General features: G+C 43.8%; 1 protein-coding gene across 4 annotated transcripts in view; it reads right to left on the bottom strand.

Moving 5' to 3' along the window:
* The window catches only part of FYN (FYN proto-oncogene, Src family tyrosine kinase), a 292,152-nt gene that overhangs the window by 114,119 nt on the left and 163,301 nt on the right, over window positions 1-14,732 (bottom strand). For all 4 annotated transcript variants that reach the window (XM_073575994.1, XM_073575992.1, XM_073575991.1 and 1 more), the window contains 2 exons: window positions 13,040-13,297; window positions 5,772-5,868 (listed from right to left, as the gene is read on the bottom strand). In XM_073575994.1, coding sequence (XP_073432095.1) covers window positions 5,772-5,868; window positions 13,040-13,286 — 344 coding nt within the window. In that variant the 5' untranslated portion in view covers window positions 13,287-13,297. The remainder of the gene's footprint in view (window positions 1-5,771; window positions 5,869-13,039; window positions 13,298-14,732) is intronic.

Genomic DNA, 14,732 nt, shown 5'->3' with positions numbered 1-14,732 from the left:
CTCATTTGAATCCAGAAATATAACTGAGTCCATCAGTTATTAGAGATATGAAACTGAAATAGCTGTTGCAAAAACCAAAATTGTTATAAAGAAAAAAGGTTAACATTAATAGGGGTGCCCAAACTTTTACATATGACTGTATCTACTGTATCTATCTATCTATCTATCTATCTATCTATCTATCTATCTATCTATCTACAGTGAAGGAAATAATTATTTGATCAAGACAATGACCCAAAACATGCAGCCAAGGCAACAAAGGAGTGGCCCAAAAAGAAGCACATTAAGGTCATGGAGTGACCCAGCCAGTGTCCAGACCTTATAGTAAACTTATAGAGGGAGTTGAAGCTCTAAATTGCCAAGTGACAGCCTCAAAATCTTAATGATTTAGAGATGATCTGCAAAGAGGAGTGGACCAAAACTCCTCGACATGTGCACAAACCTCATCATCAACTACAATAAACGACTGACTGCTGTGCTTGCCAACAAGGGTTTTGCCACCAAGTGTTAAGTCTTGTTTGCCAGAGGGATCAAATACTTATTTCTCACTGCAAAATGCAAATAAAATTATACAATTTGTGCAATGTGATTTTCTGGATTTTATTTTTTATTGTCTATCTCTCAATGTTAAAGCTAACCTACCCTTAAAATTATAGACTGTTCGTGTCTTTGTCAGTGGGCAAACGTACAAAATCAGCAAGGGATGAAATAATTATTTCCTTCACTGTATCTATCAGTCTATTCCTTTTTACAAGGGGTTCACTACACTACAAAAAGGTGTTTGATTTCAATATTTCCTGGGGTAACAGGGCTTGGTTAGGTGGATGAAGATATTTTGAGACAGCGTTAAGTGACACATTTAACAATGAGAACAATGCAGATGAATATCAAGCTAGACTTGTTATAGACGGTTTACATCTGAAATGGTTGGTTCTTTGTGTATGCTTTTTGTTTTCCCTGTGCAAAAAGTAAATTCAATAGATGATGAAAATGAAAGTGACAGTCACCTAAATGGAACAATTTGATACAGTCTCTGTTACCCCCAAAAAAATTGAAACTAAATTATTAGCCGGGACTAAGCCACTATAAAAACCGCACTGTAGATTTTAGTAAATTTGTTTAATAAACAACAAACAAACAGTTTTATTAGGTATGTAAAGTAGCCAAGTGATCTGTTCATCATTCCACCTCCTTAATTACCATCCTCCACTAATGGTGGTTTAGTCTCGTACTTTCGAGTGCTGAGTGATCAAAATCCCTAGTCATACACAAACTAACACAGAGTTCGTGTGTGCAGGTGCATTCTCATCCCTCTCCTGTGTGTAGCATCCGCTGGCTGTACACAGAATCGTAAAGCAATAGGCAGATGATGATGACGGTAGGAGAGATGTGAATGTGCATACACTGATACTGTGTATGCACGTGCTAACCCCCTGCATGACAGTGTGGGTGCGCTCTCATTCTCCTTTCCTGTGGGTAACAGCCGCTTACTGCAAACAAGATCACAAAGCAGATGGCGGCTGATACTGACAGGAGAGGGAGATAAGAACACATACACACTGACACTGTGCGCATGCACACCCCCTGGATGTTAAGAGTGTGCACGCTCTCATGTGCCTCTACTCCCATTGTGCACACTCTCATCTGCCTCTCTTCCCATTGTGCACGCTCTCATCTGCCTCTCCTCCCATTGTGCACACTCTCATCTGCCTCTCCTATTGTGCACGCTCTCATCTGCCTCTCCTCCCATTGTGCACACTCTCATCTGCCTCTCCTCCTATTGTGCACGCTCTCATCTGCCTCTCCTCCCATTGTGCACGCTCTTATCTGCCTCTCCTCCCATTGTGCACGCTCTCATCTGCCTCTCCTCCCTTTGTGCACACTCTCATCTGCCTCTCCTCCCATTGTGCACGCTCTCATCTGCCTCTCCTCCCATTGTGCACGCTCTCATCTGCCTCTCCTCCCATTGTGCACGCTCTTATCTGCCTCTCCTCCCATTGTGCACGCTCTCATCTGCCTCTCCTCCCTTTGTGCACACTCTCATCTGCCTCTCCTCCCATTGTGCACGCTCTCATCTGCCTCTCCTCCCATTGTGCACACTCTCATCTGCCTCTCCTCCCATTGTGCACCCTATCTTCTGCCTCTCCTCCCATTGTGCACACTCTCATCTGCCTCTCCTTCCATTGTGCACACTCTCATCTGCCTCTCCTCCCATTGTGCACGCTCTCATCTGCCTCTCCTCCCATTGTGCACGCTCTCATCTGCCTCTCCTCCCATTGGGCACGCTCTCATCTGCCTCTCCTCCCATTGTGCACGCTCTCATCTGCCTCTTCTACTGTTTTGCATGCTCTCATCTGCCTCTCCTTCCATTGTGCACACTCTCATCTGCCTCTCCTCCCATTGTGCACGCTCTCATCTGCCTCTCCTCCCTTTGTGCACACTCTCATCTGCCTCTCCTCCCATTGTGCACGCTCTCATCTGCCTCTCCTCCCATTGTGCACGCTCTCATCTGCCTCTCCTCCCATTGTGCACGCTCTTATCTGCCTCTCCTCCCTTTGTGCACACTCTCATCTGCCTCTCCTCCCATTGTGCACGCTCTCATCTGCCTCTCCTCCCATTGTGCACACTCTCATCTGCCTCTCCTCCCATTGTGCACCCTATCTTCTGCCTCTCCTCCCATTGTGCACACTCTCATCTGCCTCTCCTTCCATTGTGCACACTCTCATCTGCCTCTCCTCCCATTGTGCACGCTCTCATCTGCCTCTCCTCCCATTGTGCACGCTCTCATCTGCCTCTCCTCCCATTGGGCACGCTCTCATCTGCCTCTCCTCCCATTGTGCACCCTATCTTCTGCCTCTCCTCCCATTGTGCACACTCTCATCTGCCTCTCCTTCCATTGTGCACACTCTCATCTGCCTCTCCTCCCATTGTGCACGCTCTCATCTGCCTCTCCTCCCATTGTGCACACTCTCATCTGCCTCTCCTCACATTGGGCACGCTCTCATCTGCCTCTCCTCCCATTGTGCACGCTCTCATCTGCCTCTCCTCCCATTGTGCATGCTCTCATCTGCCTCTTCTCCTGTCTTGCATGCTCTCATCTGCCTCTCCTCCCATTGGGCACGCTCTCATCTGCCTCTCCTCCCATTGTGCACACTCTCATCTGCCTCTCCTCACATTGGGCACGCTCTCATCTGCCTCTCCTCCCATTGTGCACGCTCTCATCTGCCTCTCCTCCCATTGTGCATGCTCTCATCTGCCTCTTCTCCTGTCTTGCATGCTCTCATCTGCCTCTCCTCCCATTGGGCACGCTCTCATCTGCCTCTCCTCCCATTGTGCACGCTCTCATCTGCCTCTTCTCCTGTTTTGCATGCTCTCATCTGCCTCTCCTCCCATTGTGCACGCTCTCATCTGCCTCTCCTCCCATTGGGCACGCTCTCATCTGCCTCTCCTCCCATTGTGCACCCTATCTTCTGCCTCTCCTCCCATTGTGCACACTCTCATCTGCCTCTCCTTCCATTGTGCACACTCTCATCTGCCTCTCCTCCCATTGTGCACGCTCTCATCTGCCTCTCCTCCCATTGTGCACACTCTCATCTGCCTCTCCTCACATTGGGCACGCTCTCATCTGCCTCTCCTCCCATTGTGCACGCTCTCATCTGCCTCTCCTCCCATTGTGCATGCTCTCATCTGCCTCTTCTCCTGTCTTGCATGCTCTCATCTGCCTCTCCTCCCATTGTGCACGCTCTCATCTGCCTCTCCTCCCATTGTGCACACTCTCATCTGCCTCTCCTCACATTGGGCACGCTCTCATCTGCCTCTCCTCCCATTGTGCACGCTCTCATCTGCCTCTCCTCCCATTGTGCATGCTCTCATCTGCCTCTTCTCCTGTCTTGCATGCTCTCATCTGCCTCTCCTCCCATTGGGCACGCTCTCATCTGCCTCTCCTCCCATTGTGCACGCTCTCATCTGCCTCTTCTCCTGTTTTGCATGCTCTCATCTGCCTCTCCTCCCATTGGGCACGCTCTCATCTGCCTGTCCTCCCATTGTGCACGCTCTCATCTGCCTCTCCTCCCATTGTGCACACTCTCATCTGCCTCTCCTCCCATTGGGCACGCTCTCATCTGCCTCTCCTCCCATTGGGCACGCTCTCATCTGCCTCTCCTCCCATTGTGCACGCTCTCATCTGCCTCTTCTACTGTTTTGCATGCTCTCATCTGCCTCTCCTCCCATTGGGCACGCTCTCATCTGCCTCTCCTCCCATTGTCACGCTCTCATCTGCCTCTCCTCCCATTGTGCACGCTCTCATCTGCCTCTTCTACTGTTTTGCATGCTCTCATCTGCCTCTCCTCCCATTGGGCACGCTCTCATCTGCCTCTCCTCCCATTGGGCACGCTCTCATCTGCCTCTCCTCCCATTGGGCACGCTCTCATCTGCCTCTCCTCCCATTGGGCATGTGTTCTCCTGTTATCATTAACCGCCGGCAGCTTTGAGATCTTGTGTGCAGTCAGTGGCCACTACACTGCAAACTGCATAGTGATGGGAAGGCACCTACACACTGACACTGTTTGTGCTCTTGGCCCCTGAGGAGTTAGTATGTGTAGAAGTGGAGATTTAGCTCCGGCAGCACTATCACTCATCATAAGGAGAGGGGTAGAGGATGGTAAATGAGGTCATGGAATGGTGCACTGGAGACCCCTCATTTACATATCAAATAAAACGTTTTTCTATTAAACTAATTTCTACAGTACTAGTTTGATTTTTACAGGAGCTAAGTCCTTGATATAAATGACTAAATAGTTCAATTTCAGTTCTGGGGGTGACAGACTGTCTTTAACGGTTATCGGCACCTTTGAAGAGTTTACATACAGAATATCATAATATCATATTTACCTTTAGTTAATTAGTTAAGTTTCAGTGTGCCATCATCGTCCCTTCATTTACTTTTAGATGTTGATATGCAGTTTGCATTGTGACACAAGTTTCATATTTTCCTCTTATGGGAGTGTCCCTCCCTGTAATATAGGCTGGATATAAGCTCTGTGCACATCCAGGGTTCTCCTGTCTTTCCTTGATTTAATTTGTCAGAACAGCTTCCACACTGTAGTTTTTTTCTTTCATCTACCTGTACTTCTACTTGTCTATGGCCTGTTTTCTGTGCAATTCCGAGATACTTTCTTCCCTGTCCACTCAAGATCTATGTAAAACTGGCAGTGCTACATCTAAGGCCTCATTAACACGCTAGTGACTGTTCTCATAAGCAGAAAACAGACCTGTTTTCATCAGTATTTTGGATCAAACATTTTGTCAGTGTGTCAATTTTTACCACTTGGTCTGCAAAAAAACTCGGGACACGTGAACTGCGCAAGATCTATCTGTGAACATCACGGGTAGAACTCGTATGTGAAACCTAGATATGTGAAAGAGCATTAACCCTGCAAGTATGGCGGGGTATAGCAGATAGAGACACCAGAAGCAGGAATAGGGGTTCTAATGGAATTAAAAGATTTTAGGAAAAGTATTCAGCGAGATAAAGGACTTACGCATGCTCATGATAGAATTTTTCATCAAGACTATTTTGAAATTTGCTTAATTTTGCATTTAATGAATAGACGTACAATTTTAAACAAATTTACAGTTTTAACCAAAAGTGCATTTACTCCCGCTCCTCTTGTATTGTTTTTCACTAGTTTTATGTTAATGGCTGGCACAATATGAAACTGTAGAAAAGGAAATCTATAATCCAATAAAAAAAGCTTCATGTAAGCACTTACGAGCTATTAAGGATCTGGAACTTTTCTCCTTTTTGAAAACTTAGGTCATCTTCCGTTCTTGCTTCATAGTCATAAAGAGCCACAAAAAGTGTAACTCCTGAGGAATGAAAGCAAATCACATATTAAGTGGCAATACATTAGCTCATACGTGAAATAGTTCTGGCACACATCAGCCCTTACACTATAACTCAGTCTGATTCATTCCATATGCAATGGTTCGGAATAGCCTATACCAGCTTTTAATGGGCTTGTACTGGAGATAAATTTACCCTTTAATCAACATGGACTCATTTTCATTATGAAGAGCGTGGAATGGGCAGCCATGACGCGTAACAAAGCTGGAATGTAGAATAGTGTATTTTAATTCACTTAATGTTCTGCATTAAAAATGCTTAGTACATTGGAACCCGTTCGTTATATGTGGGCTTGGTTGTCCTGGCTAATGTCAAGCCTTGGCAGCAATATTTTTATGCATGCACAGTTATTTAAGCTGGGGCCATTTTTTGTAGGAGGAATTAAAGGTTCCCAGTCTATTTGCTTTTATCTTTAACCAGGACAAGGCTACCTATGTCACTCATCATTCTGAGCAATGTGTCACAGATAGGCACTACTGTCCATGAAATATAAGTGAATTATCGGTACTTCCTGAACACTCAATGGAAAATTGCTATGGAAATAACAGTTTATGGCTGGAAATCCGAAGTCTATTATCTATAGTGCTTACTTTGTTACTTAAAGAAAAAGAAATGATTTTATAGAATGCTATCAAAGCTTATAGCGGGCAACGTTTTACATCGCTTAATAGATTGTCTAGCATTAGAAATATGTAGTGTCTGTTCCAGAAGATACTGTGAAACATCTGTGTACATGTGGACATATGCTTTACTGTCATACTGAATAGTCATACAGCGTAGCAAGAGATAAAATATATATACAGTATATACTTGGAACTGTGCAAAGGTTATGTAGTTTATTTTTGTCAATTAACAAAATGCAAAGTGCATGAACCAAAAAAAAATAATTCAATCAATATTTGGTGTGATCTCCTTTTGCCTTCAAAACAGCATGAATTGTTCTAAGCATAATAATAATAATAAATTTTATTTCTATAGCGCCGACATATTCCACAGCACTTTACATTTCAGAGGGGACTTGTACAGACGATAGACATTACAGCATAACAATAATCACATAGATCATAACAGATACCAAGAGGAATGAGGGCCCTGCTCGCAAGCTTACAATCTATGAGGGAAAAAGGGAGACACGAAGGGTGGCTGATTGTTTGGACCAGCCATAATGTTAAGTGTGTAACAGTACAGACACAGAGGGTTAATTGATGCATAAAGCATGTGGGAACATGATACGGGGAACCTGGTTATGGTAAAACTTTTGACTGTGCCACACAGGGATAGTTAGGTTAATGTGTTGAGGCGGTAGGCCAGTCTGAATAAATGAGTTTTCAGGGCACGCTTAAAATTGTAGGGATTGGGGACTACTCGTATTGACCTGGGAAGTGCATTCCAAAGAATTGGCGCAGCACGTGTATAGTCTTGGAGACTGGAGTGGGAGGTTCTGATTATCGAGGATGCTAACCTCAGATCATCAGCAGAACGGAGGGCACGGGTAGGGTGGTAGACTGAAACAAGGGAGGAGATGTAGGGTGGTGCTGAGCCATGGAGTGCTTTGTGGGTGAGGGCAATAAGTTTGTACTGGATTCTGGAGTGGATGGGTAGCCAGTGTAAGGACTGGCACAAGGTAGAGGCATCGGTGTAACGATTGGCGAGGAATATGATCCTGGCTGCAGCATTCAAGACAGATTGGAGGGGGGAAAGTTTGGTAAGAGGGAGACCGATTAGAAGAGAGTTACAATAGTCCAGACGAGAATGAATAAGAGAAACAGTAAGAGTTTATGCAGAGTCAAAGGTAAGAAAAGGTCGAATTCTAGAAATGTTTTTGAGATGCAGATAACAAGAGCGAGACAGTGATTGGATGTGGGGGGTGAATGAAAGCTCGGAGTCAAGTATGACCCCAAGACAACGGGCATGTTGCTGGGGAGTAATAGTGGAACCACACACGGAAATGGCAGTGTCGGGTATAAGTGCATTAGTAGAGGGAGGAAACACAAGGAGTTCAGTCTTTGACAGGTTCAGTTTCAGATATAGTGAGGACATGATGTTAGACACAGCGTTTAGACAATCGCCGGTGTTTTCTACAAAGGCTGGCGTGATGTCAGGAGAAGAAGCGTATAATTGGGTGTCATCAGCATAGAGATGGTACTGGAAACCAAATCTACTGATTATTTTACCAATAGGGGCAGTGTACTAGGAGAAGAGGAGTGTGCCTAGAACCGATCCTTGAGGAACCCCAACAGTAAGGGGAAGATGAGAGGAGGAGGAGCCGGCAAAAGATACAGTAAAGGAGCGGTCAGAGAGATAGGAGGAAAACCAGGAGAGAACGGTGTCCTTGATGCCGATGGAGCAGAGCATAGTGAGGAGGAGCTGATGATCCACCGTGTCGAATGCTGCAGAGAGATCCAAGAGAATTAGCATGGAGTAGTGACCGTTAGATTTAGCTGTTAGTAGATCATTAGAGACTTTAGTGAGGGCAGTTTCAGTAGAGTGTAGAGAGCGGAAACAGGATTGGAGAGGGTCGAGAAGAGAGTTATCAGAGAGATAGCGGATCAGGCGGGAGTGGACCAGGCGTTCCAGGAGTTTAGAGATGAAGGGAAGATTAGAGACAGGTCTATAGTTAGCGGCACAGTTTTGGTCGAAGGATGGTTTTTTAAGTAGTGGATGTATGATGGCATGCTTAAATAAGAAGGGAAAGATACCAGAAGAGAGAGGTTAAATATTTTAGTTAGGTGAGGGGTGACAGCAGGGGAAAAGGACTGGAGGAGATGTGACAAAAATGGGTCACTGGTGCAAGTGGTTGAGCGAGAAGATGCAAAGAGCCTGCTTACTTCTTCTTCTGTGACTGGTTCAAACTCAGAGAGAGAGCTAGATGCAGTAGGGGAGGGAGGACAGTGCATGGTATGAGATGATTGGGAGATAATTTCCTGTCGGATATGATCAATTTTTTCTTTGACGTAATTGGCCAGATCGTCAGCTGAAGCTCTGTGGTTGGGGCCTGCACTCTTGGGTTGAGCAGGGAATGAAAAGTGTCAAAGAAACGTTTCGGGTTATTGGACAGTGAGGTGATGAGGGTGTTGAAATAGGTTTGTTTGGAGAGGTGAAGGGCAGTGTTGTATGTTCTAAGCATGAACTTATAATGGATGAAATCTTCGTATAGATTGGATTTTCTCCATAGACGTTCAGCACACCTGGAGCACCGCTGTAGGAAATGTGTTTGCAGGGTGTGCCAGGGTTGTCGCTGTCTTTGTCGTGTTGTTCTATGTATAGGAGGTGCAAAATCATCCAGGGCAGTTTGAAGTGTTTCATTGTAATGCTTCAGTGCAGAATCAGGACATGAGAGGGAGGAGATAAGGGCCAATGAAGACCGTAAGTTCATCGTAAGTTTCTGGGTGTTAATGGCCTGTATGTTTCTATAAATATGGACAGTGGGGGTGACCTGAGCGGCCTGGCAGTTCTTGAAAGAGAATGAAAGAAGGTTGTGATCAGAGAGCGGGAGAGGGGAGTTTGTGAAATCATCCACTGCACAAAGCCGAGAGAAGACCAAGTCGAGGGAGTTTCCGTCTTCATGCGCTGGAGAATTAGTAAGCTGTGAAAGGCCAAACGAGGAGGTTAGAGATAAAAGGTGAGCAGCAGATGGGGAGAGGGGAAGAGCAATGGGGATGTTGAAATCGCCCATGATGAGGGTAGGGATGTCACAGGAGAGAAAATGTGGAAGCCAAGTGGCAAAATGATCCAGGAACTGATGGAAGGGGCCGGGAGGACGATACACTACCGCCACTCGCATGGAGAAGGGGGTGTAGAGTCTGACAGCATGGACCTCAAAAGAAGGGAAGACTAGTGAGGATACTTGAGGGATAACCTGAAAGGTACATTTTGGTGATAAAAGCAGACCAACGCCTCCACCTGCTCTTTTGTCGGATCTTGGGGTATGAGAGAAGTGTAATCCCCCATACATGCAAACAGATTTTGAAGGAACGCGTCAAGGAGGCTGTTCTACACATCTTGGAGAACTAAACACAGATCTTCTATGGGTGTAAGCTTGTGAAAATCCTTCTGTCACTTCATGTAATACCAGACAGACTCGATGTTGTTGAGTGCAAGAAATGCTAGCACAGGCTTCCAGTATATCCGTTGTTTCAGATGCTGCACATCTTGTATCTTCACAGCATAGACAACTGCCTTCAGATGACCCCAAAGATAAAAGTCTAAGGGGGTCAGATCGGTAGACCTTGGTGGCCATTCAACTGGCCCACGACGATCAATCCACTGTCCAGGAAACTGTTCATGTAGGGGTACAAAGATAATGGGGCCATCAATGAAAACCTCAATGTCACTGGACATCTGAAATTGCTCCATGATGATGTGTTCCCCTCTTTATGCACTGAAGATGGCACGTTCCCTGAGTTTTTCCAGCAAGATGGTGCACCACCACATTATGGGTGTCAGGTCCGAGCATTCCTACAAGGAATCTGACCCCCTTAGACTAGCTTTTTTTCTGCGGTGTTGCTATCAGTGTGTCAAGAGTGGGAGAAGAAGGTTGCATTGACAATCCAACACAATAGGCAGCACTTTGAACACATTTTATAAGTGGTCATAAACTTGTAAATAACTCATAAAAGAATAAAGTTACGTTAAAACCAAGCATACCATTGTTTTTCTTGTGAAATTCTCAAGAAGTTTGATGTGTCACATGATCCTCTTCCCATTGGAAAAAATAAAGTTGGATCCAAAATGGCCGCCATGGTCACTACCCATCTTGAAAAGTCTCCCCCCCCCCATATACTAATATGCCACAAACAGGAGGTTGATATCACCAACCATACCCATTTTATTTAGGTGTATCCATATAAATGGCCCACCCTCTATATATATCGTCTGGCTAGCTCATTAATTTATCAAGTTTACAAGTTGTAGCTGCAACCTACATACAATTTGTACTAAATTAAATAGTTGTAAAACTGGCAATATTATATAATAATCAACCAAACTCGGCATTTTTGTAGGGAGTGGTCAGTGATCTAATATAACCGAGCCCCTTGATGATCAAATAATGCAGATGTTGGGGTGGTGTTGGCATGGTAGTTCCACCCTCATCATGAAAATGATTGTTAATAAAGGAGTCAGTAAAATAGCTGTCAACTAAACGATGCATGTGTATCTACACCCAAATAGGAAATGTTTTTAATGCTTCTCTACTGTTAAATGGAGGACTACTGGATCAATAGTCTATCAATATTATACCTATAAGGTATTGAAATCTGTACTTTTCACAGAAAATACCAGGAGTAAAGTATGAAGAGTGTACATATAGTGTACAGAGTGAACATAAGGAGTGTGGAAACTTCTCCGCCAAGTTGTGGGTGCTCAGAAGAGCCTGAGGCTGCAGGACAGGCCTTTCTGTCTATGCTCTAGCCTTCTCACACTACAGAGCTCCACAACACCCACTGCAAAGTAAGAATTAATATGACTACAATGTTCATTTTCATGTCCCTTGGAAAAATGGAACAGAAATCTGATCTCAACTACTCTATTCTGCAAATTTGAAGTTTTGATTTCATAAATCAGGACATTAAAGGAAAATGTTATTTCAGCCAAAGTGCCTCTGTTGGACAAGTGAATGAAGGAATAAACGTGGCTATTCCACGCTGCCGGTAGGTAGAAATGTAGATCCAGGATACACCAGAGTATGATTGCGATTTTTATTAGTCGACGCGTTTCAAAGCTTTCATACTTCTTCCTCAGGACAGAACCCGTGGACCTGCAGCAGCTGTATTTCTATGCCTTTATACTGTTGTGTGAACATAACTCTACCAGGTTAGCAAACCCTTTTTTAACCTTTTAAATTGAAACCGGATAAGACCCTATTTGTGCTTTTGTGCGCTCTAGCTCCACCACCGTCTGTTGTAAAGAAGATAAGCTTTTGTCACAAGAACCTGAAAGTGATGCTGCCTCTGTTTTTGACCTGTAAATGCAAGCTTTAAAAGGAATCTATCAGCAGGTTTTGGTATGTAATCTGAGAGCATCATGATGTAGGGGCAGAGAGTCTGATTCCAGAGATGTGTCACTTACTAGACTGGGTGTTTTTATTTCAATAAAATCAGAGTTCTATCAGTGGGAGATTTTCACTAGAAGACTGGGTATTTTGTGCCTCCTAGTCAACTTCTCGGTGTAACCACGCCGCCACCACTGATTGGCAGCATTCTGTCAATATACAATGTACACAGAAAGCTGCCAATCAGGCGTGTGGGTGGGGTTATACCGGGCTCAACATTCTGAGCACTGCTAGATCTGCAGCAAACAAAAACTGTGATTCTATCGCAACTCTTAAACCCAGTAAACTAAGTGATACATAGCTGGAATCAAGGTCTCTGTCCCTATACCATGCTGATGTTAGATTACATAGCAAAACCTACTGACAGATTGCCCTTAATAACTCAACATAGAAACTATGTTCAGATCCTTAATGGATCTGAAAATGAAGGTGTGATTGCTGTTACCCTATTATATCAATACCGTCAGACTCAGGGGTCTAGGAAATAAAAAACGTGCATTTTGTTCTAGGTAAGAAAAGCTGATCAATATTAGTCATGTTATTTCCCCGACAAACAAAATAATATCTCTACAGGAGCTCTATTTTTATCTGTTTAGCACGACAGAGACAACTTAGCGGTCGTAAGATGTGTGGCAAGGGTTGGGAAGTACAAGGTTAACACAATGGTCTTTGACAGCCTGATTGCGAAAATCAACAGATATTCAGCTTTCATATTAATTTACATATTATACTATATTTAAGCCCAAATTCATCTTCACTCAGATTTCAAACAACATTAACACCATGTGTTCCTGTGTGTTGTTAGCTGAGACTGTAGTCAGATCCTGAACTTAAAATGTCAGAAATGATCATGGAGCTAATCATGTAGCTAAGGTGGACTTGACCTTCACATTTCATTCTCACACTTGACAAAATGCAAGCAAATTGGCAGTTAATGTAAAAGTTGATGAGTAACACATACTCTCTCCATTTTAACATGACTTTTCATCAGTTATAATTTTAATTGGGTTATTTGAGTTAGTGCAAGGGTTTTTAAGATATTTTAGGACATATTAAAATGAGACAAAATGACTTGGCCTTACCTGTTCCCCCTCTTGTGCGTAAAGTTCCAGTATGTGATGAGGAATTCACGCCCCCAAAGACTGTAAGTCCCTGCCCCGCAGACCCATGGAAGTTGTTGTAGTTTGGAATGGTGGTCACAGTGAAGCTCGGATAGTGCTGTGGGGTGGGATCTGTCCCATAGCGGTACCCTAAGCTCTGAGTTAGACTGTTATCTCTCTCATCTGTCAGTTTGGTTGCTTCTTTATCCTTGCATTGCACACAGCCCATTATCTATATCCCTGAAAAATTAAGAAAAAAACATAAAGATAAAACATATTGTTAAGCAATTATGTGTAACTGGGAAACAATGGCCTTCAGCATGCCAAGACATTACAATGGTGATAGTAATTACATTCTTCTAAATGATATATTACTAATTCTGTTTACACAGCACTCTTTAATTCTCCATTACTTTTCCAACAGCTGAAATCTACAACATTATACTGCTAAAACTGCCCGAATTCTCCTATGAACAATGGACTAGAAAGTTTCCTTCACTTATTTTATGGTCAGCAGATGTAAGGTACCCTTAAAGTGAACCTGTCAGCAGGATTGTTCTGAGTAACCTACAGGCAGTGTCAGGTTGGCGCTGATATACTGATCAAATTGATACCTTGGTTGATGAAATCCGTCTTGTGGTTGTTGGTTAATCTTTATTTGTTGTTTTCAGTTAATGAGATTCTTATGCTTCCGGGCAGTCTGTGGGGGGGGGGTCTTTATGTGGTGCTCTGCTTAGGTATTCATCAGTATGGCTTATGACAGGTCACTGATCCCTCAGTGACCTGCCTCCTATTTTACATAATGCATAGAATATTATTGATTTGGAAAAAAAATTTAACTTCAGCAAAATGGTGCCAGCAACTGTGCATGCGCCGGCATCATTTTGATGAAGTTACATGTTTTTCTAAGCCAACAATATTACAAGCTTTATGTGATATATGCTACTGCGTATGCGCCGCCATTTTGCTGATGTTAATTTTTTTTTCTAATCCAACAATATTCTATGCATTATGTAAAATAGGAGGTAGGTCACTGAAGGATCAGTAACCTGTCATAAGCCATAAGGATGAATATGTAATCAGAGCACCACAAGAAGACCCCCCCACAGGGTAATATTGTTGGCTTAGAAAAACATGTAACTTCATCAAAATGATGCCGGCGCATGCACAGTTGCTGGCGCCATTTTGCTGAAGTTAATTTTTTTTTCCAAATCAATAATATTCTATGCATTATGTAAAATAGGAGGCAGGTCACTGAGGGATCAGTGACCTGTCATAAGCCATACTGATGAATACCTAAGCAGACCAACACATAAAGACCCCCCCCACAGACTGCCCGGAAGCATAAGAATCTCATTAACTGAAAACAACAAATAAAGATTAAACAACAACCACAAGACGGATTTCACCAACTAAGGTATCATTTTAATCAGTATAACGGCCCCAACCTGACACTGTCTGTAGGTTACTCAGCACAATGTTGCCAACAGGCTTGCTTTAAGGTTACAGCATAGGTTGGTGTACATCTTTTTCTCTCTATACACATTACTGTGCCAAGCTTTTCTAAAGAGGAAAAGTAGAAGCAGCTCTGATAGTCTCTTACATTCTCTGAGAAGAAATGGTATGGGCATGGCAAAACTCAACAACCTAATCCTTCTCTCTCCAGACAACTTCC

The sequence above is a fragment of the Dendrobates tinctorius genome, unplaced genomic scaffold (assembly GCF_039654945.1).
Source record: "Dendrobates tinctorius isolate UK_male_01 unplaced genomic scaffold, ASM3965494v1 ptg000046l, whole genome shotgun sequence".
NCBI lineage: Eukaryota > Metazoa > Chordata > Amphibia > Anura > Dendrobatidae > Dendrobates > Dendrobates tinctorius.
The sequence above is the reverse complement of the archived record's forward strand: the minus strand, read 5'-3'. Positions and strand labels throughout refer to the sequence as shown.